Source organism: Mandrillus leucophaeus, unplaced genomic scaffold (assembly GCF_000951045.1).
Source record: "Mandrillus leucophaeus isolate KB7577 unplaced genomic scaffold, Mleu.le_1.0 Scaffold61, whole genome shotgun sequence".
Taxonomy (NCBI): Eukaryota; Metazoa; Chordata; class Mammalia; order Primates; family Cercopithecidae; genus Mandrillus; species Mandrillus leucophaeus.
The window spans coordinates 2,653,353-2,680,294 of record NW_012106586.1 but is presented as its reverse complement, the minus strand read 5'-3'; the positions used below and the strand labels follow the sequence as shown (position 1 = coordinate 2,680,294).

The window sequence follows — 26,942 nt, the reverse complement described above, 5'->3', positions numbered from 1 at the left end:
TCCCTCCCTCCCTCCCTCTCTCTTTCTTTCTCTTTCTTTTCTTTTTTGACAGAGTTTTGCTTTTTTGCCTAGGCTGCAGTGCAGTGGCATGATCTTGGCTCACTGCAACCTCTACCTCCCATGTTCAAGTGATTCTGCTGCTTCAGTCTCCTGAACGTAGCTGGGATTATAGGTGCCTGCCACCACACCCAGCTAATTTTAGTATTTTTAGTAGAGACGGGGTTTCACCATGATGGCCAGGCTGGTCTTGAACTGATGTCAGGTGATCCACCCACCTCGGCCTCCCAAAGTTTCGGGATTACAGGCATGAGACACCACGCCTGGCCACGTCCCAGTTTCTTAACCTCATACTCAAAGCCCTCTGTAATTCAGCTTTTATCTGCCTTCCTAAACTTCCCCATCTTCCATCCTTTAGTTGCTCAGTTTTCCACCCCTGTCCTGATTTCCCCACTTTGCTTGATTCTTCCTTCTGTTGGATTTCATGGCTAAACGTAAATATTACCTCCTCTAGGAAGCTATTAATAATTCCAAATGAAAGGCGTCTCTCAGTCCTCTGATATCTAATAGCGTTTTATCTATGGTTTACTTGAAACAGCTATTTTCTGCCTTGTACTAGAGTTATTCATTTGCAAATCTGCTCTGGTTGGAATGCAGCCTGCAAAGCTCATGAGTTGAAAGTTTGATCCCCAATGCAGAGGTGCTGGGAGCTGTGGCCTGACAGGAGGTGTTTGGGTCATGGGGGCACCACCCTCATGAATGCATTAATGCTGGTGTCACTGGCATGGGTTCCTTTCCCCTCTCTCTACCCCATATCCTTCCACCATGAGATGACACATCAAGTAGGTTCTAACAAGAAGCCAGCTCCCTGACCTGGGACTTCCCAGCCTCCAGAACCAGGAGCCAAATATATTTCTATTCTCTATAAATTACCCAGTCTCTGGTACTCTTATAGCAGCACAAAATGGACTAAGACAAAATCTAATCTCCCTTTCCATACTACAAACTCTTGGAAGGTGAGGCTGACATTGATATATCTACCGTTATCCTTAGAATCCACCACAGTGTCTTGAATATAACAGGAATAAGGTTAATAAGCAATAATATAATGATTTTTTTCTCCGTCCTAATAGTGAGAATTTAGAAATTAATTCTAAAATATTCAATTTGTTAAAGGAAGTCAACTAATGACCAAGAACACCAATGTCCCTCTGTTCTGATATACGTAATATTTGCAATTTACTTCACTTTACAGTTTCGCTCAATAGATTATTGTTTGCAACACAACTCAAAGAAAACCCCTATGCTGAAGGTTCAATAAATCCAATGAAATAATGACATTGATGATGATGGTGATAATAAAAAGAGGAAAGCAGCATCCTATTGGCTGGCTGCCAGGTAATTTGCCAAATTTGGAGGAATTAGATAAGGATAGCAGAACTACTTTAAAATTCACTTGGTGCTGTCTCTTAGGTAAGTTAGCAACTGCTGGGAGTCTACCACTTGTAAACACAGACCATGTTAGGTGAATGAATGGACTTACATAATGGAATCTGGGTAAACTACAGCAATTTCACCATAAACTACAAGGCACCAACTGAAAGTATGTGATCATAATTCCAGGATTAGAAAACCATTGTCTCCACTGCAGAACGGTCACATTAGTTCCTTTGAAGCAGGTAAGTAAATGACCATCTTGTAAAGCTTCTGAGAGTCAAAAGGCAAGCACTTCTGAGTTAGGAACACAGTAGTATGTCTAGATAAGTGGTAAGGGGTCTTCAGAGAGTACTGCGGCTAGTTCATGCTATTTGCAGACTCTTCTTAAGTACTAAAGCCTGGGCTCAGGTACGGAGGATGATGGCTGAAATTTCTCTTATGCTCATCAGACATACCACTTCCCATCACTACTTCTTCCGGCTACAATGATGGCTGAGTCTGTCACCAAAATATCACAGCCTCTGACATAAAATCACATCCCCAACTCTTCTACTTACGCACTCTTATTTACAAAACCATTTTAAAATAAATTAAATCCACTGAGTAAAGATGAATCACAAGAAGGGTTTCACGTTAAAAGAAAACGATTTCACAAGAATGCTCTTTTCTGGGGTGGGGCTAGAAAGCATAAAATTGTATTCTCTGATTTAAAGACTTAAGAACCCTCAAAGGAAAAGGAGTTCTGATGAAATTGAAAGAATATGTCACGTGGCATAAGAAAACGGCAGTGCACGCATTTTCTCTGTCAGTATTTAATAGGTTAAAGAATATCAGTGAGGATGAATCGTTTCTGTTGGAAGCCTAAAACTCACTGACACAGAAACAAAGACGCTTGGAAACTTTATATTCTTTAGTTCTTTGAACAATAAAGGGCCTTGTCTAGTCAACATTTGGAGTAATTTTTCCCAGGGGGATTATTACTATTTGAGAGGGATGAAAGAGTAGCATTCTCATGATACATTTTTATTTTCTGAGAATAAAAATATGTCTCTTTAGGAGGCCACGTTCTGGATGTATTAAGAAGTGTGAAAAAGCACTGAGTCTGCCACAGTTCTCAGATATCCTCTTCCAGCTGTAAAGACAAACCCCAATCTGGAGAATTGGTTCTCAAACCCTAATTTCAAAAGGCATACATCAAGGACAGGACCCTCTGTTAGAAAGCTAGGAATAAGATCCAACTCCTATAAGATCTAAGTTATTCTGCATATGGGTAGGGGAGGCTCGGAAATAAAAGTCCAAGTAATTAACAGAGAATTTCAAACCACAGACAATAAGCATCAACATTTCATTATAGTACAGAGCTTCCCTTGAGGATCTCTGACTCAAATAGTGTTTACAAACTGAGATGAGAATTTCTAGTACTCAAACTATCCAGTCAACTGGAAAGAAAATGGATTCTCAAAGCCAGAACTGATGAAACCTACCAGCTATAAACCCGAGACCAGCTCTCATTATGCTTTAGGTATGTTTTCACTCTAAAATGTGTTCCTGTGATCTCTTGTTCTGCAGAACTGGAAAAAAAAATTGTGAACACACAGGCAGCAGAGCGGCTGCAAAGCTCCTTGCTGACAGGTGAGATCACACAGCCCTTACCATGCTCCAGAGCTTTCATGGGAAACCAGAAGAGGATGAGGGAGTGGACCAAGGCGTTGATGCAGTGACCCCAGAAAACCTAAGGAAAAACAAACCAAGGGAGTCAGGAGCTGCCCAAAATGCTTGACCTCTGTGAAACTCTCAACAAACGCCACATTGTGAGGGATCCTGACCGTGCGCTGCACGGTTCCAGGAGTAGCATATTATTCTTGACTTCGAAAAACAAAACAAAACAAAACCCTCACCCAAATCAACTATTTAATTTTTACATAAAATGACTGGATTATCTCCAGATCATATTACTTTAGTTACAAAGACCTAAATATCTACTCACACGTATGCAGACCAACACAATCTATCCACACGTGAAAAATTCATTCTGATCAGTTTTCTTTAGCATTGTAAGAGAGACAACAACATTTCACAAACATCCAGAAAAAGGATAGTAGGTCAAAATTGTTAAGAAGAGACTAAAACTGTGTCTCTTCTTAACAATTAAACTGTATCAGGTGCGGATGGGATGCCTTAAAAGCACTGAAAACATTCCACTTGTAAATTTTTGCACGGCATTCTCACTGTTTTGTTTTACTACTTCAAATCCCTCTCATTCAACTTTTTCTATTATTTTTGGGATTTTAGATAGTATGCATATTTGAAAGTTCTCTTTATTTTAATATTTAAAGGTCAGAAAAAAGGACACAAGGTTTAGTTTATTCTAAACTTTAGTTTCACTAATATATCACAATCATTGTTTTAACCACTGTGATGACAGAATTATTGACTATTAAAGCCAGATTAAATTTATTTAACCATCTACCAGTTGTCCCTGGGAATTATCATATAGTTTGAGCCTGAGATGACAGAAAATAGTGAAAAATGTTATTATAAGACAATGGAATTTCCCCCTGCTTTAAATGTTCATTTTGCACCATCTCTGATCTATCTAAAAAAAAAAAAAAAAATTCTTCAAAGTGCCTGCAGATGTTTCCGTGCATCCTCAGCTCTTACTTACTTCCCACCTCAAATGGCCTTTGCATTCGAATTCTGTAGAAAATGGATTTATGTAAATAATGCAGTGAAAATGGGTCATATTTTCCCATTCACGGAATCATAGTCAACAAGGATTGGTAAAAGGAGTCCCTCGGGCCTCTTTGGATATGGGGATGGCAGAACCAATAAGGAGCCCTTCTGTTTCCTCCCTGCCTCGGATTAACTAGTGAGCCTCCCCAGAAAAAGGTGGCTGCAGGGATATCAGGAACATCTGGCTCAGAAGAGAGGCCCTGGGAGACCGTTCACTCCTTGAGGCCTGGAGAGGTGACTCCCTATGTCCTTCTCACTGACGGCCCAGGAACCACGCATGCAAATCGTGACCGCCACCAGCACACAGTCCTGGAGGTGAACTGTGCAACAGACCTCTGTCTAAACTTCTGAATCCCCCCGAACGAAGACCTGAGGCAGAAACAAGGCCATGCGGCCATGCTCACATCTCGCCCCTCCGCGCCCAGGCACACATCTCTCTTTTCTTTGGATGGGGTCACCCGAGCACTCTGCCACTTCCAGCTGCAAATGGCATCTGTGTGGCAGACCCCTCTGCTGCCTGAGACTGCCGACCCCTTTAACACTCCACCCAGCTTTGGGCTGGGTTTGTCAGGATCACCTATACCTTTCTTTGGCTCCTTTCTGATTCTCTGGTCCAGAAAAACAAAACCAAACAAAACCCCCACAACTCATGTGATCCCTGAGTTCATATCTAGACAATGTTATGCACAAGCTAAAGACACATTTTATTTCAAAGGACAAACCCAGCAACAGTTAGGTAAGCTGCCATCGGGCCTCCACATAGGGCTGCAGGACCGCACAAGGGGGGGTCTCTGACAGTGGATCCTGAACCTGGGCTGTGGGAGCTGCTGCCCACACTGATGTCAGGGGCTGACAGGGAGAAGCGGGAAGGAGTCAACATGCTGGGACCGGAGGTTGCAGCCCACGCGGCACGGACCCGTCGCCTGAGAAGGTGTCTTGAATTCACTGGGCTTGTGGGGGGTGTGCGTGTGTGTGTGTGTGTGTGTGTGTGTGGTGGGGCGAGCAGATCATGTTCTCAGCACTTCTTAAATGTTCTTTCTCAAGCTTCAAATATCTCATAGGCAGATGACTAGAATTAAACAGCCATGCCTTTCTGAGGTGACAATTCTGAGATCACACCTTGTTTACCTTTGTGTTGAAGCCTTCGCCGTTCTGGGTGATTTTGTAGAGCTGGGGAAACCTGAGCATGCTCTCCTGAGTGCAAGACCTCTCAAAGATTCCCAGAGTGAAGGGCGGCAAAGCGGTGAAAATCTGCAGGGAGAACAATGAGCCATTAACAGCAGTCCTTCCGACCCACACGGCTGCAGTGTTCCCTTCTACCAAACGATGACTTCATTTCCAGTCAAGTCCCAACCTGAGACTTCATGATTCACAGATCCCCAGACACTCTCCACACAAAGGAAATAAATGAAAGACCATTTTTACATTAATCACTATCAAATGAATACACTGAACACTAAAAAATCATACATCATCCGATTAGCCAAGACTTCTTGTTAAATTAGCAACTACCTTCCTTTGTCAAACGAGGGCTGATGTGGAATCATGCCACAGTTAGCTCTGTGAAGTGCTGCTTTGTTTTCTGTTCACGCTCGCAGAGGTAAAATTTACAACCTTCCATCTTGACGTTATACTTAAAGTTCAGGAAGCATAATGTACTTCATCCATTTATTCATTCAACAGACGTTTACTCTAAATGAATTATGGGCCAGATACTGTGATAAGCACCAGGCATGGAGAGATTTACAAACAGAAGAAAGAAGGAAAATCAGGTCCCCGACCTCCAGGAACGCCATCTACTGCAAAGGTCGGGGAGGGGAGTGGGGCAACAGGCATAGAGATAAATACACAAAACGCAGGGCTCTGCAAAACTGTTCATACCTGTTGAGGGAGGACGCAGAAGGAGAAGGGAGAGTCACCAAAGGATTCTTGCACCAAAGAGTATCTGACCTGCAAGGTATTGGACCAACAGGATTTGGCAAGATGCTAGGGATGTGGGTGAGGAAGCAGTCCCACGAGAGACGCACCCCTCACAAAGCTCTGAGACATCAGCATGCCTGTTTGGAGGTGTTGAACGAAGTTTATAGAAGGCCACTGTTTGGACTGAGCTCCTGCACTCAGCCCCAGCAGACCTGACCAAACCAGAATGGACTTACTTGTGCTAAGAGCTGTGTCATCAAACTAAACTTTGAAACAGGCCAGTTTTCCAAAACCGAACAAACCAACAAACAAAAAACACAGGAGATTCACAGCAACCAGTTTACCTGGGCACCAGAAAGGGCCCAGTTTACCGGAGGTAGCATGGTATGGAAGTCCCCTCTGTTTCAACTCTGTAAAGAAAGTCACTTTGAAACAACCTATTGCTTTCTGCTCTGCTTCTGTTTCCTTAGCCCCTTTCTGCCTATACAGCTGGCCTCCTCTGCTCAGCTCATCAGAGCACTCATTCTGCTTCATGGAATGAGATGCTACCCAATTCCAGAATGGCTAACAAAAGCCAATTCGATCTTTAAATTGTTGTAATTTTGTCTTTGGACGGGGAACCTTCTAAGATACACAGGATGGTGGCTGGCTGAGGGCTGCAGTGTAAGGCAAGGATAGGAAGGAGACCAGACCAAACAGTCTCCAGTGACAATGAGTTCTTGGGCAGACGGTGCCTTGCAAGACCTTTGACTTTCACCTGTACTCACATTTGTGTATTAGAAAGATAAAGCAGGAGCTGAAGAGGGTGCTTGGAAGAAACATGTCATTTTAACTTAGGACATGTTGGCCCTGAGGGTCCTTCTCCTGCTTGGTTCTGGGAATGGTTCACAGAGCCTGGGTCACTTGCTGCTGAGCATCCCTCAAATCCCCACCCACAAGCCCAGCAAGCTCTCAGGCCTGTGGGAATTGGACGTGCGTCTCTAAGAGAATTCTGAACTCACACTAGCTATCTGGAGATGGAGTGTGCGGCCAGAGGAAGCTGTTCCCAAGTCTATTGGGAGCAGGCAATCAGATGTGTGGTGAGTAGAGGCAGTAAAACTCTCACGCTCTTCCTTCAGGCCACAGCAGAATGGAAAGCAGCCCTGGGATTTCAATGTGCTACAAAGACTTCAAGCAGAAATCCACAGGAGACTTGTTGCACTCACTTTCCTCACAACAACAAAAGTTGTCTGTTTTATAGCTGGACAGAGCTTCTACCAGAAGCCAGGAGCTATGCACACTTTCTTAGTCCATACCCTCACCTCCATTGCTCTGCATCCATGTGTACGTGTGAGGTCATGCCTACTGTTTACGTGGCAGTCTTTTTCTTTTTTTTAAACTTGAGCTTCTCCTTCTACCTATCTTCAAATTCTCCCCTGTCCTTCATCACCATGCTATAATGAAGCCCAGCATGCCTACACATTTTCCACTCTGCCTATAGCATACTACACACACACAGACACACACACACACACACACACACACACACACTAGGGATCATAATTTGTTTCATCAAACGTTGACGCTGGCCAGTCATGGTAGCTCCTGCCTGCAATCCTAGCACTTTGGGAGGGCAAGACAGGAGTTCGAGACCAGCTTGTGCAACACACCAAGACCCTGTCACAATTTCACAGAACACACCGAGGTAGTGTGTGCCTGTAGTCCCAGCTACTTGGGAAGTGGAGGCAAGAGGACTGCTCCAGCCCAGGAGGTCGAGGCTGCATGAGCTATGATTGCACCATTGCGTTCTGGCCTGGGCAACAGAGTGAGACCCTGTCCCCTGCCAACCAAAAAAGTAGACATTATACACATTTTTCTTCATCATGCTCTTCTCGCTAAACAATGCATTACAGAAAGCCCCCAAGTCCCTTGGGTTTGATGCTAATGCAGTCTTTTAATGCTCACATAATAATTCATAGTACGGATGTACCATTTTTTTAGCCATTCACCCACTGATGGGCATTCATTTTCTTCCCAGTTCTTTGTTACCACAAACATGTAATACATATCTATACTATATGATAACATACAGGCTTTTTCTTTTATCTCTATGGGAAGAAGGCCCAGCAGCAGAGTTAAAAGGATACATGCATTTTTAATTTTACTAGATTCTGCCTTTCAAAGGATTTTGAAAGCATTTTCCTCTCCCATTGCAAAAGACAATCACAGATTTTTCCCTATTTCCCTATCAGCAATGGTTGTTACATTGGTCTTTTAATGTTCTCCAGTCTTAAAAATTAAAGATGTTACTTCTTACTTTAAAAAGCTGCATTTCCCCAACTACCAGTGAGTTTCAGCATGTTTTCATACATTTGTTGGCTATCTGCATTTGCAGTTCTGTGGAATGTCTGCTCATGTCTTTTGCCAACTACCAGTGAGTTTGAGCATGTTTTCACACATTTGCTGGCTATCTGCATTTGCAGTTCTGTGGAATGTCTAACTCACGTCTTTTGTCTACTTTGTATCCATGGCTTATCCTCTTTTTAAAGAGCTCTTTGAGTAGAACAGATATCAACTCTGTCTTTATGTTATGAAATTTCATGCAAATGCACTCTTTGTCTATTGGTTTTTAAAATGGGTTCTTTTGCCATATAAAAGCTTTTAATATTTAAATGGCCAAGAAATGCTTCTGTGTGTCCAATTGTGGCTACAGAAGTTTCTCCTCCATGAAAATTACATGTTTTCAGGAGTGTCTTGTAGGATTTTACTATTTTATTTTCCACATTTAAGTCTTTAATATATCTGGAATTAATTTTTCTATATAGGAGTCCATTTTTTTTTTCCCCAAATAAAGAGCCAGTTGTGACAACATAATAAATGAGGCCAAACTTTCCCCAATATATTGAAAGATCACCTTTAAGGCTAATCAAATTCTCATGTATTACACATGTAGACCCTAGAATGGGAATGTAGTTCTAAAATCTCCAACTTATTTGTCAATAACAGTGATTTGGTTATGGTGGCTTCATAGTATAGTCTGATATTTAGTAAAAATAAGTCTAATTTTATGACCCTTTTTTGAGTGTGCTTTACATATTTATTCTCAGATATGTGTAAATTCCATTAATACTTTAATATAACTATATGCAACTTTCCCCTTTCCTCCCAAAACATTCACCTGTTGGGATTGATTCTATGTGGAATCACATATATCTATATTAATTTTAGAAGAGTTGAATCTTTTATGATATTAAGTCTTCCCATACAAGAAAATAGTATGCTTTTCCATTTGTTCAATAAGACTTTTAAAAATGTAGGTACTGTAGACATTTTTCCTATGCAATATACAATTGTAATTGCTTTACTGAAAGAATTCTTACTTCCTTTGCATTTTTAGGTGTCCATTGCCAGAGCAAAAAAAAAAAAAAAAAAAAAAAAAAGCTATTTATTGCTAGGCTAGAAAATGGCTGTTGATTTTTAAAATATATTTATCATGTATCTGGTCACTTTATCAAATTCTCTTATAATTCTAGTATTTCTCTACTGGTTTTGTTTTCTAGATAAACAATCATATATGAACATATTTACATTACTATATGTCTGTGAGCATATTTGTATAAGTACAGAGATTGTTCACTGTTTTCCCAATATTTGCAATCTTCTTTGCAGTTGCCAAAAATATGGAAACAATGAATTATATAGCGATGGCAGGCATCTTGATTAACTTCTTATTTTAAATGAAATCATTTCAGAATTTTACCATTTTGGGCAGCATGCTACTGGTTTTTGTAAATGGTATGAATTCCAGTTAAGTGGCTTTTTTCTATTCCTATTTTATTTAGAGTTCTTATTTTGGGAATGGCAGCTGAATTGCTTCAAACATTTTTGTAGCATCTGCTGATGGGATCATGTTTTTCTTATTTTATTGATCTGGTGATATTTAGAAAGATGTTTAATTTCAAGCGTCCTGTATTCCTAAAATAAATCTTACTTTGTCACATACTTTTTCTTTTAATATATTATTGAACTCCATTTGCCAATATTTTATTTAGAATTTTTGTATTTCTGTTTATAAGTGAGACTTCTTCCTCAAATGACGCTGGCTTGACAACAGGACTCATTTTCTGCAAGAGGTTAAATAATACTAGAGTGCTCTCTGCATTATAACAGACATAAAATTTAGCTGAAATCCATTTGATCCTAGTGGCATTGGCCCTTGGTGGCATTTTTAGTCTCATTCTACCCACAAAACAAAATGATACAGAAATTTGACTATAAGCCGGGCATGGTGGCTCACATCTATAATCCCAGTACTCTGGGAGGCTGAGGTGGGCGGATCACCTGAGGTCAGGAGTTCAAGACCAGCCTGGCCATGGTGAAACCCTGTCACTATTAAGAATACAAAAAATTAGCCAGGTGTGGTGATACACACCTGTAATCCTGGCTACTTGGGAGGCTGAAGCAGGAGAATCACTTACACCCAGGAGGCAGAGGTTGCAGTGAGCCAAGATTGCACCATTGCACTCCAGACTAGGCAACAAGAGCAAAACTCCATTTCAAATGAATAAATAAATAAATAAATTAATTAATTAATAAAGTTGACTATGGATATAATGAAAATCTTCTGGGACAACATTCATTTATTATTTAGGAAGAAGCCTGTTTCTTGTTGTTGTTGTTGTTTTTGAAACAGAGTCTTGCTCTGTTGTCCAGGCTGGAGTGCAGTGGTGTGATTTCAGTTCACTGCAACCTCCGCCTCCCAGGTTCAAGCAATTCTCCTGTCTCAGCCTCCCAAGTAGCTGCAATCACAGGCTCACACCACCACACCCAGTCAATCTTTGTACTTTTAGTAGGGATGAGGTTTCACCATGTTGGCCAGGCTGGTCTCAAACTCCTGGCCTCAGGTGATCCACCTGCTTCGGCCTCCCAAAGTGCTGGGATTACAGGTGTGAGCCAACGCACCCGGCCTCAAGCCTGTTTTAATGCTATTAACTTGCTATGAAAATTTGTTTGAGAGGCTGAGTGTGGTGGCTCACGCCTGTAATCCCAGCACTTTGGGAGGCCAAAGTGGGTGGAACACAAGGTCAGGAGATCAAGACCATCCTGGCTAACACAGTGAAACTCCATCTCTACTAAAAATACAAAAAATTAGCCAGGCATGGTGGCGGGCGCCTGTAGTCCCAGCTACTCGGGAGGCTGAGGCAGGAGAACGGCGTGGACCCCAGGAGGCGGAGCTTGCAGTGAGCGGAGATCGTGCCACTGTACTCCAGCCTGCGCGACAGAGCGAGACTCCATCTCAAAAAAAAAAAATAAAATAAAATTAGTTTGAGAAACAATGACTTGCCACTTCAGCTGACTTGCGGAATCAAAGAAAGAGTACATTTAGAAGAAAAAGCAGGAGAGAAATACTGCTTGAAGAATATGACAGGGGAGAACCCAGCCCAGAGGAAGAGGATCACTAGCAAATGCGTTCCACATCACAAATGTTCTCTTGCAGGCGGTCTCTAGAATGATCCTGGGCTGGAAAAATTGCTAAATAGGGCATTATTGGAGCAAGAATGGCAAACTGGAATATGGATTAAGATGAATTAGATAATAGTATTAAATTCATGTTAAATGTTTCAGATTTCATCACTATAGTTTGGTTGTATAAGAGGAAGATCTTGCTACAAGATCTTTAAGCAGGAAAGGGACATGATGTTTGTAATACTCCGCTGGGTCAGAAATAAATGCATTCACAAGTGTGTGCATGAGTGTAGGCACGTGTGCATGCGGACAAGTATGGAGAAAGAGAATGCAGTAGGGGAAATGCTAATTACTGTTCAATCTGGGTGAAGGGTAAATAGTAGTTCTTTGTATCTTTTTTGTAGCTTTTCTCTAAATTTCTATTTATTTTATACGAATGTCACAATTATCATGCAGGCAAATTTTCATGTTCCCAAAAGGTTTGGCCCCTCCAGTATGAGCAAGTCCAGAGCCTAGTGGTGCATTTGGGTTTACCTGGCAGATCCTTGACCATTCCATCCCAACTGCCAGCACTCACCAGCAGCCCACTTCAATGACTGCACTGTGGACTCTGTGGTAATCTAGGCCCTTTCACCTTGAAATACTCTTTTCTATCACAGTGTACTCTCTTTATAGTTTGGGGGACAGAAAAACTGCATAAAATATAATCCCAACTCTAAGGTCATGCATAACAATAACTAGAAAAGTTTGTAGCTCATGACTGTAATCCTACCACTTTGGGAGGCCGAGGTGGGAGGATTGCTGGAGCCCTGGAATTTGAGACCAATCTGGGCAACATAGCGAGACCCCGTTTCCACACATTTTTTTTTTAATTAGCTGGCTGTGGTGGCACTTGCCTGTGGTCCCAGCTATTAAGGAGGCTGAGGTGGGAGGATTGCTTGAAACAGAGAGGTTCAGTGAGTAGTGATGGCACACTGCACTCCAGCCTGGGTGACAGACCAAGACCCAGTCTCAAAAAAAAAAAAAAAAAAAAAAAAAAAAAAAAAAAAAAAAAAAAAGGCAAAAACTGCAATATCTCTGAGATACTCTTTGTTAATCTGAGGCGGGGCTCAGGAACCTGCGTTTTTCAAATAAACCCCTGTTATTCTCCTGCAAATGGTCTGTGGGCCTTATTTTGACCAACACTGCCCTCTAGGCTGTCAGCATCTTATGTGTAGTAGGCACTCAATAAAATCTGTTGGATTAATTTGAATTGGCCAAGACTGCATGGAGCTAAGAAAAGAATCCAGCCCTCATGCCCTGAGCATGGAAATCAGGCTAAAATCCACTCATGCTATAAGCAGGTGATTGTTCTTCGCTCTACAACAGAATCTCTCCTAGGTCTCAGCATCTCGTTTCTAAAATAGGGATGTGGCATGTGTTTGTGTGAAGTGTCAACTCCACAGACACCTGACCCCTTTCAAGTCCTGAATAATCGTGGAGCATTCTGCGTATTTCCCCCAAATGGTAGAACAGCTTTAACCTACTCAAAATAGTTCCAGGAGGTGCAGAGTTAGCAACCTGTGGTCTACCCTTAGTACACAAAGGGGAGGCCCTGCAGCCCTTATCCATGGGTAGGTGGTCAGAGTAGTTCTTCCAGCACAGGAGAGGAATGGACATCAATTCTGTCCTGTTCTTACCCCTCCTAATCTTTGTCTTTTAGGGCATCAGTATCAGCAAGAAATACGCGAGCGCACTTTGCAGCAAGTTAACACAGTTACGGACTCACCAACACCATATTTAACTCAAGATCCGGACCCAGTCCTCCTTGGAGGTGTCTGAATCCACATATCTGACCCTCTTAACCTGCAAGCTACACAGGGCCAGGGCACACTACTGCATTCAGCATTTTACACCGGCGCCCAGCACTGAGGTTATCCATAAAGGCAGGTGAAAGCATGGAAGACTTAAATATCTAGCCACCAATGGATATGCACGCGAAATATTTCTAGTACCATAGGTTTTATCATTGTACGCCTGGTAACTCCCATCTACATCTATCCACGATGGCTGCTTCAGAATGTAAATTCCCAAGTGCGAGAACAATTCAAAAAATGGGCCGTTCTGGGGTCTCCAGAGTGCTCAGCTACAAGCCCCTTAGTTCTTCCTGCCCGTGAAACAAAAAGCAAGAAAGCTAAGCAGCTACTGAGCCATTTTAGCTACAGTTTATATTTATTTCTAGCTTCTGAATTCATCATAGTTATAAAAAGTAATAAAAAAGGAACTCGAAAATCATAAAAAGTACCAGATGAGCTGATGACCATCCTCCACAGTAGCTGGAAGTCAGAATTCATTATTTTAGCTCTAATTGCAGAAGAAAATGTGCTTCCACAAGGACAGATACCCTTTCAGGAAGGCCAGAAGGGACACCAGATCACACACTGTATATGCGTATCTATGTTTAAGAATTCAGAACAAAAATAATGAAGTGGAATGAGTTTAGACGTAGTTCAGAAATTTGTACTTGAGCTAAAAACACGAAAGTGTTGCACAGGCATTTGGTGAGGGGGTAACAAGGGTCTATTATCAAGATATATGGGTTAATAATTTCATGGGGTTATTCAAGAATGATCTGCTATGATGGAAACCATGTGTGGAGAGTTTGGGCTTCTGCAGGATGTTTCACAGCAACAAAGGGCCTAAAGATGTATTTGTGCTGCCTGCTAAGTATACAGATGATTGACTTAGATACACTTCCCAGACATATACAGTGAAGGAATGCCACTGAAGTTCTAAGTTCTGCATGCTATCAGATAGAGATGAAGAATGCTTACCACATTGTACAGGCCGATGCACCAACGTTCAAATAAAATCTGCCCAGAAAATCCATTAACAAAGGCGAACCAAAGCTGCAAGAGAAGAAAGTTCATGAAGTTTTATATCAATATTGACCTAAATGTTTCCATTCACCGAAGAAGTAGCGGGAATGTGGACCACCAGCTGGACACAGCTGCTAAGGAATCACGAGCCACAGGACCGCAGCAGTTGTTCCTTTGTAAAACACAGATTCCCGATATCACAGAAATCCGTATTGTAAGGAAAATTTCTATTTAAGGCATACATCCATTATTAAGAGAGAATATGCACACGTTCACAGAAAAATACATTTAATTTGTTTTTAATAGGTTTGGTATCAAAACTTTCTCATTGACTGGAGGAGTCTCAGCTTCACATTCTTGTTTTTCTCTAAAGTGGATTTGAGAAATACGATGTGTCTTTGCAGGACTTTCAAATAGATATAAATCATAAATTTAAAACAACAACAAAAGCTCCTCTGTTCTGTGTGTGCTGAGTTCATACATTATCGACCCTCCTTAATCGGACATCTACCACCTTGACCAAGGTCAAAACAGAATCACATAAAAGAAACATGCTCAAATCATTTTTTGAAGTAATGAGAGATGTATAAATAAATAAATAAAATGTGGACTGTTATTCATGCTTCCAAGTAGTCTATGATTCTAACTGATTAGGCAAGACTGATATAAAAACAAATACAGAGCCAAGTGCCAGGATATAATTAGTGTGCACGACAAAGGATAAAACACTGTCAGAGGCCAGGTGCGGTGGCTCACGCCTGTAATCCCAGCACTCTGGGAAGCTGACGTGGGCGGATCACCTGAGGTCAGGAGTTCGAGACCAGCCTGGCCAACATGGTGAAACCCCATCTCTACTGAAAATACAAAAACTAGCGGGGTGTGGTGGCAGGCGCCTGTAATCCCAGCTACTCGGGGTTGCTGAGGCAGGAGAATCGGTTGAACCTGGGAGGTGGAGGTGGAGGTTGCAGTGAGCCAAGATCGTGCCACTGCACTCCAGCCTGGGTGACAAGAGCAAGATTTCATCTCAAAAACATAAAAACAAAAAAAAAACACCAAACAACACTGTCAGAGAAGGAAAGGTCACCCAGATGTAATCTGAGTACACGGAGGCAGCAGGACTGGGGTGGAAGAGGGCCGAGCCACCCGGAGGTTTCTTACAAGACAGAAACCTGAATTAGAAGGAAGCGAACATGAAAATATGGAATTTTAAAAGTTGCTGTTGAATAATCAGCTACATTTATATGAGATGTGATTCCAATGACTGAGGGCAGACTTGAGAGTGTCCCATACAAATCACGGAGTCAACATTAGCTGTGTTATATCATCACAGACGGAGACCGCTGCTGGGGTAGAACCTAACTGGCAACACAGGACAGACACCACGGCAACCAGAGTCCAGGTCAGCTCTGGTACGGAAATTTTACTGAGGCAGATTTTTCAAAGTCAGTTTCTTGTGTCCATCAGATTAAGTTTCTTGAAGCAGGAGGTGTTCCCCATGCCGCTCTGTGCACTACTATATCCAGTATGATACTCGGTACAAACAGGGACCCACCAAGTCCCCGTGAGCTCAAATTAAATGCCAATTCAAGTGCTAGTTAAAGTTTTCCTTAAATACAGCTTTCACCTTGTCATTCCCCTGTTCAAAAAACTACTAGGGTCCCCTCTTCAATCCAAGATAAACTTGCTTACTTTCAAAAATCCTTCCACACTTCTATTCACTCTTCATTTCTTTCTCCTTTAAAACGTTTTATTTTATTGTAAATTGACCCTTTATAACTGCATGTATTTATGGGGCACAAAGTGATATGAAACTTTCCGAATACAGGGTAGAATAATTAAGTCAAGCTAACCAATGCATCTATTACCTCAAATACTTACTTTGAAGGGGTGAGAATATTTGAAATTTACTTTTAGCAACTTTGAAATGTACAATGCACTATTAATTATACTCACCACACTGCAAAATAGACCTCAAAAAACCCCATACAACTTATTCCTCTTGTCTGAGACTTTGTACCCTTTGACCATCACCCCAATTCCCTCCATCCTCTGTTATCACCATTCTATATAGGATTTGATGGTCTCTCTCCTAGTCACTCAATTTCAACTACCCTTCCAAGAGGTCTGGCTATTCTCAGTGACGAAATATTGGTGAAGAACTAAGAACCAGAGATTCATGCTGTGTTCTGTGCTTGGAAAATTCCTACAACATTTATTCAAATACTAGCCATCCCTAAAACCACAATTTCAACCCCACTCTCTCCCTACCACTGGAGGTCTTGGCAATCAATACCTCAACCACACTTTTAGTGCAATGAGAGCCTGGATCCACATCAGATTCAAACACATTAGTAAATTGTTTCAAGGGTTTTAAGTTAATTTTCCCAAGACTGTGCTATAATTCTGAGTTCTCCTATTCAAACGATTGACCAAAAAGATACCTAGTGAGTATTTTATTTTATTGCAAAATCCAGTTAATGTGTTGTCTTGTTGAAGGTAGTAGTGATATTTCTACTGCTCTGCCCTCCCTGTTATCAACTGAAAATAGCAAACATAAATAAAAATAGAAAAGAGCTGGGCATAGTGGCTTATGCCTGTAATCCCAGCACTTTGAGAGGCCAAGGGGAGACAATCGTTTGAGCCCAGGAATTCATGACCCGCCTGTGTGACATAGTTAGACCCCCATCTCCACAAAAAATAAAGTTAGCTGGGTGTGGTGATGCATGCCTCTGTAGTCCCAGCTCCTCAGGAGGCCAAGGCAGGAGGATTCCTTGAGCCTAAAAGGTGGGCAGCTGCAGTGAGCTCTGATCGTGCCACTGCACTCCAGCCTGGGCTATGGAGTGAGACCATGTCTCAAAAAAAAAAAAAAAAAAAAAAAACAAAACAGCAAACACATACACAATGAAACTATGAGTAGCTTTACTTAAAACTACAAATGATATACAATAGATGCAAACAAATATGATCAGATTAGATCAAATCAAGGGAGAATGCCCACAGCAGACAGAACCTACAGATTAAACCAACTAAAAAAAGGTTTCAAAGAAATAGGTGAAACAATCCAAGAAATAGCCAAACGAACTCTAATTTAGAGGATAAAATATAGAGGTCAGGGCAAGCGGTGGCAGAGGTTGAATTCTGGATGGATTCAACACAGCAGGCAAATTAAAGCTGAAGGGCAATATGCTCTTTCCCTCCTTTCTTTCAGGAATCAAGCAGGGAGGACACCAGGGCACCATAGAAAATACAAATGACAATCAACTTGGCAGACACTGATCAAGTTTCAAGGTGAACTGAAAAGAAAAAAAAATGCAGAATCATCCAAGAGAAACCCATAACACACAGAAATTTCCTCTAGGGAATACAGGCCTCCTCTAAGGGAAAGAAACAGCAGCAAGGGAGGTGCTTATGATTGCAGAGCGATAGGAGACCAGAGCAGGAAGTGCTCCAAGACAACTTGGAATCCCCTTTCCCCTAGACATCTTCCAAAAACACTATAGAAAAAAATAAGAGGACATGACAAACGCACATGAAATTATCTTTCCAGGAGAACAAGGCCACACTGCAGAAGAAAATCTCAAACATTCTTGGTGAGACTAAGAGAGCTAATAAAAACGTGAATTTTCTTAGAAATGAAAGTTACAATAAGATGTCTAATATAGAAAACAAAGACACAAATAGGAAGAGGTCAATGTCACAGACTGAAGCCACCCTAAAGACAAAGGAAAGCCAGAATTGACACTGTTAGCAGGGCGTGGTGGTTCATGTCTGTAATCCCAGCACTTTGGGAGGCCAAGGAGGGTGGATCATCTAAGGTCAGGAGTTTGAGACCAACCTGGTCCAACATGGTGAAACCCCATCTGTACTAAAAATATAAACATTAGCCAGGCGTGGTGGTACGTGCCTGTAATCCCGGCTCCTCCGAAGGCTGAGGCAGGAGAATCACTTGAACCTGGGAGGTGGAGGTTGCAGTGAGCCGAGATTGTGCCACTGCACCCCAGTCTGGATGACGAAGCGAGACTGTCTCAAAAAAAAAAAAAAAAAAAAAAAAAAACACCGCACTGCTGAAACCACACGTAGAGACAGTGAAGCTTGAGAAAACAATTCTCAGTAAAGGTCAAATGGTTAATAAAGATTTTTAAGAGAAATGGATAGAGTTAAAAGCCCTTAAAGACAAGCAAAAAAGTTCCCAAAAAGATGTACTTAAAAAAAAAAAGAGGAAAACAGATTTTTAAAAAATGTTCAAAGATATAACAGACGAAAATTTTCTGAAATACTCTAATCAGCCAGTTGAGAGGGGATCCTTCATCCCAGGAAACAAAACAAACAACAGACACAGAAAGATCAATACCCACACACGTCCTGCTATAGGAATTAATGAGTTTTAAGATTTTATAGGATCAGTTCTTCAGTATATTCACACAGAAAAAGTAACAAAGAGAAAAAAATTAAGGAGGCTTGCTACTTCTCTCTAGAGGTACACAATACCGAGATAGTAAAAGATGTTTACAAGTCCTTAGGGAAATAAAGGGTGACAGGAATTTTAGTAAAAGATAGAAGCCAAGGAAACATCAAAAGCTGAAAACTAACATAGAATGTGATGACAGAAGCAATATTAAACATGTGTGTTACATTAATAATAAAAAATAAAAGCTCAGTGGATAAAAAAATAGAATCCAAAATACATGCTACATAGAAGAAACATGTCAAATGAATATGAAAAAGACACACTCTATTCAAAAAAGATCAATTTCTTAGCTTAGATTTACAAAGCCCAACACAATCAGGTCCCCACCTATCTTTCTGACAACACTGCATCTCCTTCAGTCAGCTACAACGGCCTTCTGTTGGTTCCTTGCAAGCACCAAGGACAGACGCAGCTTTATTATTTTGCACCTAAATATCAGCAACTATGTCAGCAGAATTTGTTTAGTAAGTCATCTTTATCTCACTTGTTTGAAATGTCCTTTATCACATGATAAATTACCATAGTACTTGGAAAAGAATATGTGGTATTTCAGTCTCTCTATACTCAAATGAATTTCAGATGCCTTGAATATTTAAGCATAAAAAACAAAACTCTGGAAGCATTAGAAGTCAACATGAAAAACATGATTTTGCTGTATGTGAAAAATGACTCTCTGTAAGACATTACACTTAGAAATGAGGGACAAATTTGAAACTAATTAATTTCTATGGAGAAAAATATTAACAAAGTTGAAAGAAAACTAATATTAAATAGTACAAACATATTTGAAATATCTAGGAAGACAAAGGCCCAATTTCCTCAATATATAAAGAGTTCTCACAAATCAGAAAGAAAACACCCTACAAGCCGCTAGAAAAATTGGCAAAGAGTATATGCAGCATGATCATAGAGGGGAAAAAAGGCTTAGAAACATAGGAAATCTCATTTCTATTAAACATGTACACAAATGGATATAACTTTTTTTCTTATCAGATGGGTAAAAATATAAAAGTCTGGTAAACTGGGGAAACAACACCATAATACCCAGCTGGTGATACAGCATTATCTATAAATACGTTTAATTTCGTTTTCGTTTGAACAAGTGATTCCACTTGTAGGGACATGCTCTAAATTATACCTTATAGCTGTAATCACATAATGTTCAACACAAAAATATAATGGTATGGCATTATTTGGAAAACAATGCCACACCCTTATATATGGAAAACAAAAAACCAGAGCCTGCATGTATATTGATAGCTGGTTAAAGAAATTACGGCTCTTCCTGTAATGAACTCTATGTAATTTTAAAAAGATTTCATTTTAAATATAAGTCCGCACACACTGCAATGCAAGAATCTCACAGATACGTTAAAAATGAAAAAATAAGGGTAATATTGAATGGCCATGACCATGCAGAACAGATGTACATACTCATATATGCATGGCAACTTTCTGGGAAACATAAGAGATCATTAATATTCATCATCTTTAGGTGGTAGAAGTGTTCTGTGGGGGAAACAGGGACACTTGCTTAACACATTCATGTTTTATTTATATAACTGTTTTAAGCAGTAATATTCAGCTAGGGGTGATTTTGCCTCTGAGGAGACATTTCACAATATCTGCAAACTTTTTTTATTGTCACACCTTGGGGGAGGGGCCTACTGATGTTGAGTGGGCCAAAGATGCTGGCTGCTAAACATCCTACAAGGCCCAGAAGAGCTCTCTACAGCAAAAAATTATATAATCCAAAATGTCAATCATGCCACTGCTGAGAAACCCTGGACTAAAGAAATAAGTTTATTTGGTTAACCTGATACAAAACTTAGAAATCTTGTTTCTAACAGATGTTTGTTACAAACAAGATAATAACACGTGGCTGGTTGCACAAAGCCATGATTCTGCTTGTTACGTATGGGGGCTTGGTTTTAGAAAGCTTTATTTACTCTTTTATGAATAAAAGAGTAATATTGTCAGGATCCACAAATTTGGATCCTGAAAACAAACACGTAACTTTATAAATTATTAATGAGAAATTATTTCAAAGACTGAGTGAATTCGGTGTAATCAAGACACCCCAGTTGTTGAAAACATAGGAGAGGCTAAAAATCTTAAGAAATACAGCATCTCCTTCCACGAACTGACCTTGTTGACATTAACATTGTTCCAAGCAATACTGAGTCATGTAAGAAGTTTCATTCTTCATTTCATTTAACACTGTTGATTAGCTGAATGTTGGGGTATTTCCTCTGGGCAGCCAGTGTTCTGATTCTGTCCAAGTTGGCACTGGATTGGCCACATGTTTCTTCAAAGACTTTTGATATGTTTGTACTAATTTTTATCAGTTGCAGGTGCTGCAGCTTTTTGAGATGCATAAACAAGCTCCTTCTCAACATTTTCAATTCAATTTCAATATGCATTCAAATAATCCATCATTAGATGACTGGACCTGTTTATTTCATTGAAACTATTTACTTGGTAGAGAAAACAAAAAACAAACAAAAAAAAACCCAAAGCCAACATAAACAAAACAAACAAACAAAAATCCACTTCTTAATTTTAAAATCCATGAGCTGGTTTTCTCTTACGTTGAAAACACTCAAACTTGATTTCATTTTGGCAAGATTTCCATAGGTGAAACGGGGAAAGTATGAGAATGCAGTGTATTTTTAAATATTTATACAAACGTAGTTTTTATTTTATTTATTCATGAGACAGGTAAACGATGGCTCTCTGACACATTATAAAATCAGACTTTCACACCAGTAAGTCATATACAAATGTTAATTCATACACAAAAAAGACGGCACCACCCAATTCCTAAACATAAATGTCATTTTTGGTGGGCCACAAGTTCCCAGCTGTGTACACCAAACGCAGAGCCCTCAATACAAACAGACGGTCCGTTCCCCATCTGACGTGCAGTTACTTGGATGGTGGCTTGCTTATAGCCACTAAATTTTACTTTTGGATTAACGGGAAAAAAAGATTCCTCTGCCTTTAGTTTCTTGTTAACTAGGAATGCTGTTAAATGAATACAGTCAAAGCCCAGAGAGCCAGATCCCGGCAGGATGGCCTCAGACTTGGTGAGTTGGTGGGAAGACTTGCCAAGCACTGCTGGCTTGCCAAGCTCCTGGGGTTTTTGGTCCTCAAATGTAGTGTTGTTATGAGCAAACTGACCCAAACTTATTAAATGGCTTTTCCTTCTTGGAAAAAAGACCCTTCTTTGCTTTAACTGCTGCCTGACTGCCAAAAACGCAGTAACCGTCTTGGCTAATTGCACAGGCTCCTGTCTGGACGTCCCGCTGCCATCGTCCAACCTCGGCGGGTTGTACCTGCCGCCACTCTCAGGCTCTCAGCTAACAGCCGACACTTAACAGACGACTACTTAATGTGGAAAAGGGATGACCTGCTCCTCTGTTTACTCTGCTCTTTCAGGATCCCTGATAGAGGACTGAAGAGAAAAAGTACCCTATGGAGAATACTGAAGTAAATTAACATATGGTTTCTCACTGAAGTGTCAATAATGTCACGATCTACTAATTTGCATATCAGGTCTGGGCTGATAAACTGGCACCAAAGATATCTGTTTAAATGTCAAAATGCTTCAGTTTTTTTTTGAAATTTGATCTGGGCATATGTAGTAAGATAAAATATACACATATACTTTGTCTAGAAATTCTATTTCTGGAAATCCACTTCACATAAATGAAAGTACCAGTACATAAAAACCCATCTTGTTTTACAGTACTGTTGGTAGCAGAAAACAAAATAGGAAGCACGGACAAAAAAAAAAAACCTCTAAAGTTCTTTAGTAGGGGGTGATTGTAGCAAATCTATGAACTAGAAACACTTATCTTTTAAAATGTTAAATTTATAAGTATGGAAATGAAGGAATGCCCAAGAAATAGCATGAGATTGACAAAGGAAAAGGTAAAATAAATAGGTAAGTAGGTAGGAAATCATGGGAAAAACATCAGAATTACAGAGCAGAGGTTGTCAGGAACAATAACAGTAATAGTAGGAGGACACCCTAGAGTATTTTTTTTTTTTTTTTTTTTTTTTGAGACAGAGTCTCGCTCTGTCGCCCAGGCTGGAGTGCAGTGGCACCATCTCTGCTCACTGCAAGCTCTGCCTCCTGGGTTCACACCATTCTCCTGCCTCAGCCTCCCAAGTAGCTGGGACTACAGGCGCCCGCCACCACACCCAGCTAATTTTTTGTATTTTTAGTAGAGACGAGGTTTCACCGTGTTAGCCAAGATGGTCTTAATCTCCTGACCTTGTGATCCGCCCGCCTCGGCCTCCCAAAGTGCTGGGATTACAGGCGTGAGCCACTGCATCCGGCCTAGAGTATCTTTTTCTGTTCAATAAATTATGGGACGGAGTGGCCAGAATTAAATGGAGACTAGAAAGGATATTGTAGTAATGACAGGCCTCATCTATAAAATCTTTGTAGAATTTTCTGTCGCTGACTGAGTCTTGGGCAGATAAAATGGCCAGCAGCAAACATCACATATTAATAACACTTCTAAGGACTTTTCAAGGCAAACCAACAAAGTTACAGAGTAACGCATAGAATCCATTTTTGTTTTTTTGTAAAACCACAATGAAAATGCTGTATGTTTACATACATTTGTATGAGCGCAAAGAAAAGTGTGGACGGTTGACCAAACTGTTTCTACGGATTCCTGAGCAGACATGGAGCCAGAAGCCGGGACGTTATTTTTTCCTTATACATTTTTATTATCAGTGTAACAAATAAACATTACTTCAACTTCAAAGAATTATGTAGAAGAAGAAAACCTGCTCGTCTTTATCACCACACCACCACGCTCATTCTTCTCTTCGGGCTTGTCACATTCTGTAATTTTTATTGTATTGTTATCTGGCTACTCCAGGCGCTCAGAGATTATACTGATTCCACTCAATACTGTACATCTAGGATCTAGCACACGGGTGGGCACACAGTAGGTGCTCAATAAATGGATATATGCAGAATATTAATACTTCATGTTAAACGGGAAAGCTCATCTAAAAGAGGATTTTAAGTAAGAAAACCACACACTGCAGGATTGTCGTTTCTGTTATTTTTGATGATGATACAGGCTAACGTGTATTTATTGCTTACTCTGTTCCACGAACCTTGCGATACTCTAAATGAATTATCTAATTTAAATATCTTAACCTTCCTAACAAAAGGTGTTATTCCATTTCACAAATGAGGAAAGCGGGGCACGGAGAATATGAAAGATATTATGGCTCATATCAAATAGGCGTTTAGTAGACTGCAGTGACTAGCAGTCAATTCTACTTATTTAAAAGTAAGTAATTTTTAAAACATTTAAGTTAAGGCAATTCAGAATCAAATGAGTATTCGTGGCTACTAACTTATTACTCATACTTTAAGATTGTCACGTGAACAAAACACTTAACTATAAGCACATAAGCACACCAAAAACTTTATGAATTATCCAGATATTTTTCCTTGAATGCCAAGGCATCCTTTTAAGATTAGGGTATAAACTGTTTGAAAAGCAAGCTTTAAAAATCTTCCCCATTTTGTACAACAAAATGCAACCACTCCAGTTTGAAATATTATCTGGCAATATTTTACGTGAAAATATTGCAATCTTTTGCTAATATGGTTGAGACTGACCTAGCAGACAATCAGAATCTTCTCACCCTTCATTATCCAAATTCCTTGAATAAAAAACAACACAAATTAAATACTAATGGGAAACCTAGGCTATGTTTAAAAGGACTTGAGGTCCTTTTAACCTAGAGGGGGTGCAGTGGCTCCCACCTATAATCCCAACACTTTGGGAGGCTGAGGCAGCAGGACTGCTTGAGCCCAGGAGTTTGAGATCAGCCTGGGCAACAGAGTGAGACCCTGTCTCTACAAAAAATTTTTCAAAAATTAGCTGGACATGGTGGCAGACACCTGTAGTCCCAGTTATCTAGGAGCCTGAGGTGGGAGGGTTGCTTGAGCCAGAGAGGTTGAGGCTGCAGTGAGCCATGATCGTGCACAGGCTCCATGACAGAGTGACATCACGTCTCAAAAACAAAAAACAAAACCAAAAAAGAAAAAGAAGGAAGAATAAAAGGACTTCAATTTTAATCTCGAGAGTTTAAAATAGAAATTATTACATGGATATAAATGTAGCAGATGATGTGCACACATACATTTTTTACTTTAGTCTGGCATTTTCTTTTCCATTAAAATCCCAACTAATGCAAGAAAGTTGAATCTTACAGCTCAAAGTCACAAAAGTTAGTAAAAAGAAGTCTGGTCAAACATTTAAAAACTGTCTTTAATTAGTCATTTCTCAGCGTTATAAAATGTCTCTGTTTCTGCAAAACTACATGCTTACTCGACGGAACATCAGGTAAACACAAAATCGTGTTCCCCCCCCCCCATAAAAGAGCGTAATACCGACCAGATGCACAATTAAATTGATTTTTAATAAGAAATTCTTGGCACAATAGAACATAATCGCTCCACATTGTGTCAAGGACTTCGTAAATTTTTTTTATAGTTCAAGGCTTAGACTCTTCAGTCCAAATCCTGAGCTGGCTTGCTAGGGGACCGAACAGCTCTCGAGACCAGTAAGGAAATAATGAGCCTTTCATCTGGAGGTCACTGGTTAGGATCTGCTGTCGTTCATTAATGACACAGCTGTTTCCAACCTCCTGGTGTTGGAACAGTGGCAGGGGGTTTATTATGGAAGGGGTAGCAGAAATATGTACAAGATCACTTCATTTATGGACAGGATCTATGGCAAATATTTGAGAACATGTGTTTTATAACCAATAAAGTCACACTCTTAACTTATTGAAAGTAAGATTTAGTGCCTGGCTGCATAGACTAGGATCATCAGAAGAGATTTTGACGCTATCCCTCTATTCCCATCTGCCACAGTGAGCCTGTGGCCTGGGCAAGGTGTGAGCTCGCTCTGTGTCTTATTTTCTGGTTGTGGAAAGTAGAGCGAAAGGTCTGTCTCCTCTCCCAGAGGAGGGTTATAAGGAAAGAATCACATACATATACTTGAAAAATTCAGTTACTGAACTGTTTACTAAGGTCCTGCTTCAAGTTTTGCTCTGTGCTATGGGCAGGACTTGCAAAGGTGAGACACCATCTCTGTCCAACAATTCACTCTGTTTGGGGACAGGCATGGGACGTATCTGAGGTGCAGAAAAGTTCTTTGGGAACACAGGAGAGGGAGAAACAGGTTCTGTCTGGAGGAGTGAGCACAACTTTTCCAAATGTGGTGGCCACTTGGGCTGGGTCTTGAAGTATCAGATTCCATTCATCAACTGGGTGGGGGGAGAAGGGGCAGTGAAAGTAGAGAGAACAACTTGTACAAAACCCTAGCAGGTGTGAACTGCCAGGTGGCTGGAACAAGGAAAATGAAGTGAGAGAAGAGGGCTGGATTCAGACCGTGAAGGACACTAGACAGGAATTCTCCAAATACATGAGCAGCTGTACACACATTCCCTAAGAGAAATCTAAAGATCCGTGTATCTACAAATCTCAAAAACTATCTCAATACGTTTTATGTACTGTTTGGTATGGTAAAACACACAGAACATAAAATTTACCATTTTAACCAGTTTCAAGTGTGCAGTTTAGCGGTATTAAAAACATTTACCTTGATGTGTACCCATCACTATCATCCATCTTCAGGACTTTTTCATCACTCCAAACTGAAATTCTGTATTAATAGTATTAATTAAACCATTAAACTCTGTATTCATGGGTATTAAGCAACTCTTCTCTCCCCACAATCCCTGTTCTGCCTCTATGAAAGCACACAATATTTGTCCTTGTCTGTGTAGCTTATACTTCTTAACAGAAAGTTTTATTCGTCCATGTTGTAGCATGTACCAGGACTTCATTCTTTTTAAGGCTAAATAACATGTCATTGTATGTATATAGCACATTTTGTTTATTCATTCATCCATACATGGACATTTGGGTTGTATCCACTTTTTGGCTACTGTGAATAATGCTGCTCTGAACAGTGGGATAAAAACATGCGTTCAGTCCCTGCTTTCGATTTTTTGAGACACATACCCAGAAG

At 40.4% G+C, this 26,942-nt stretch overlaps 1 protein-coding gene across 1 annotated transcript in view; it reads right to left on the bottom strand.

Moving 5' to 3' along the window:
- ATP8A2 (ATPase, aminophospholipid transporter, class I, type 8A, member 2) overlaps window positions 1-26,942 on the bottom strand; it is a 537,919-nt gene that overhangs the window by 198,288 nt on the left and 312,689 nt on the right. The window contains 3 exon segments of the mRNA XM_011999987.1: window positions 3,088-3,166; window positions 5,296-5,418; window positions 14,346-14,420. Coding sequence (XP_011855377.1) covers window positions 3,088-3,166; window positions 5,296-5,418; window positions 14,346-14,420 — 277 coding nt within the window.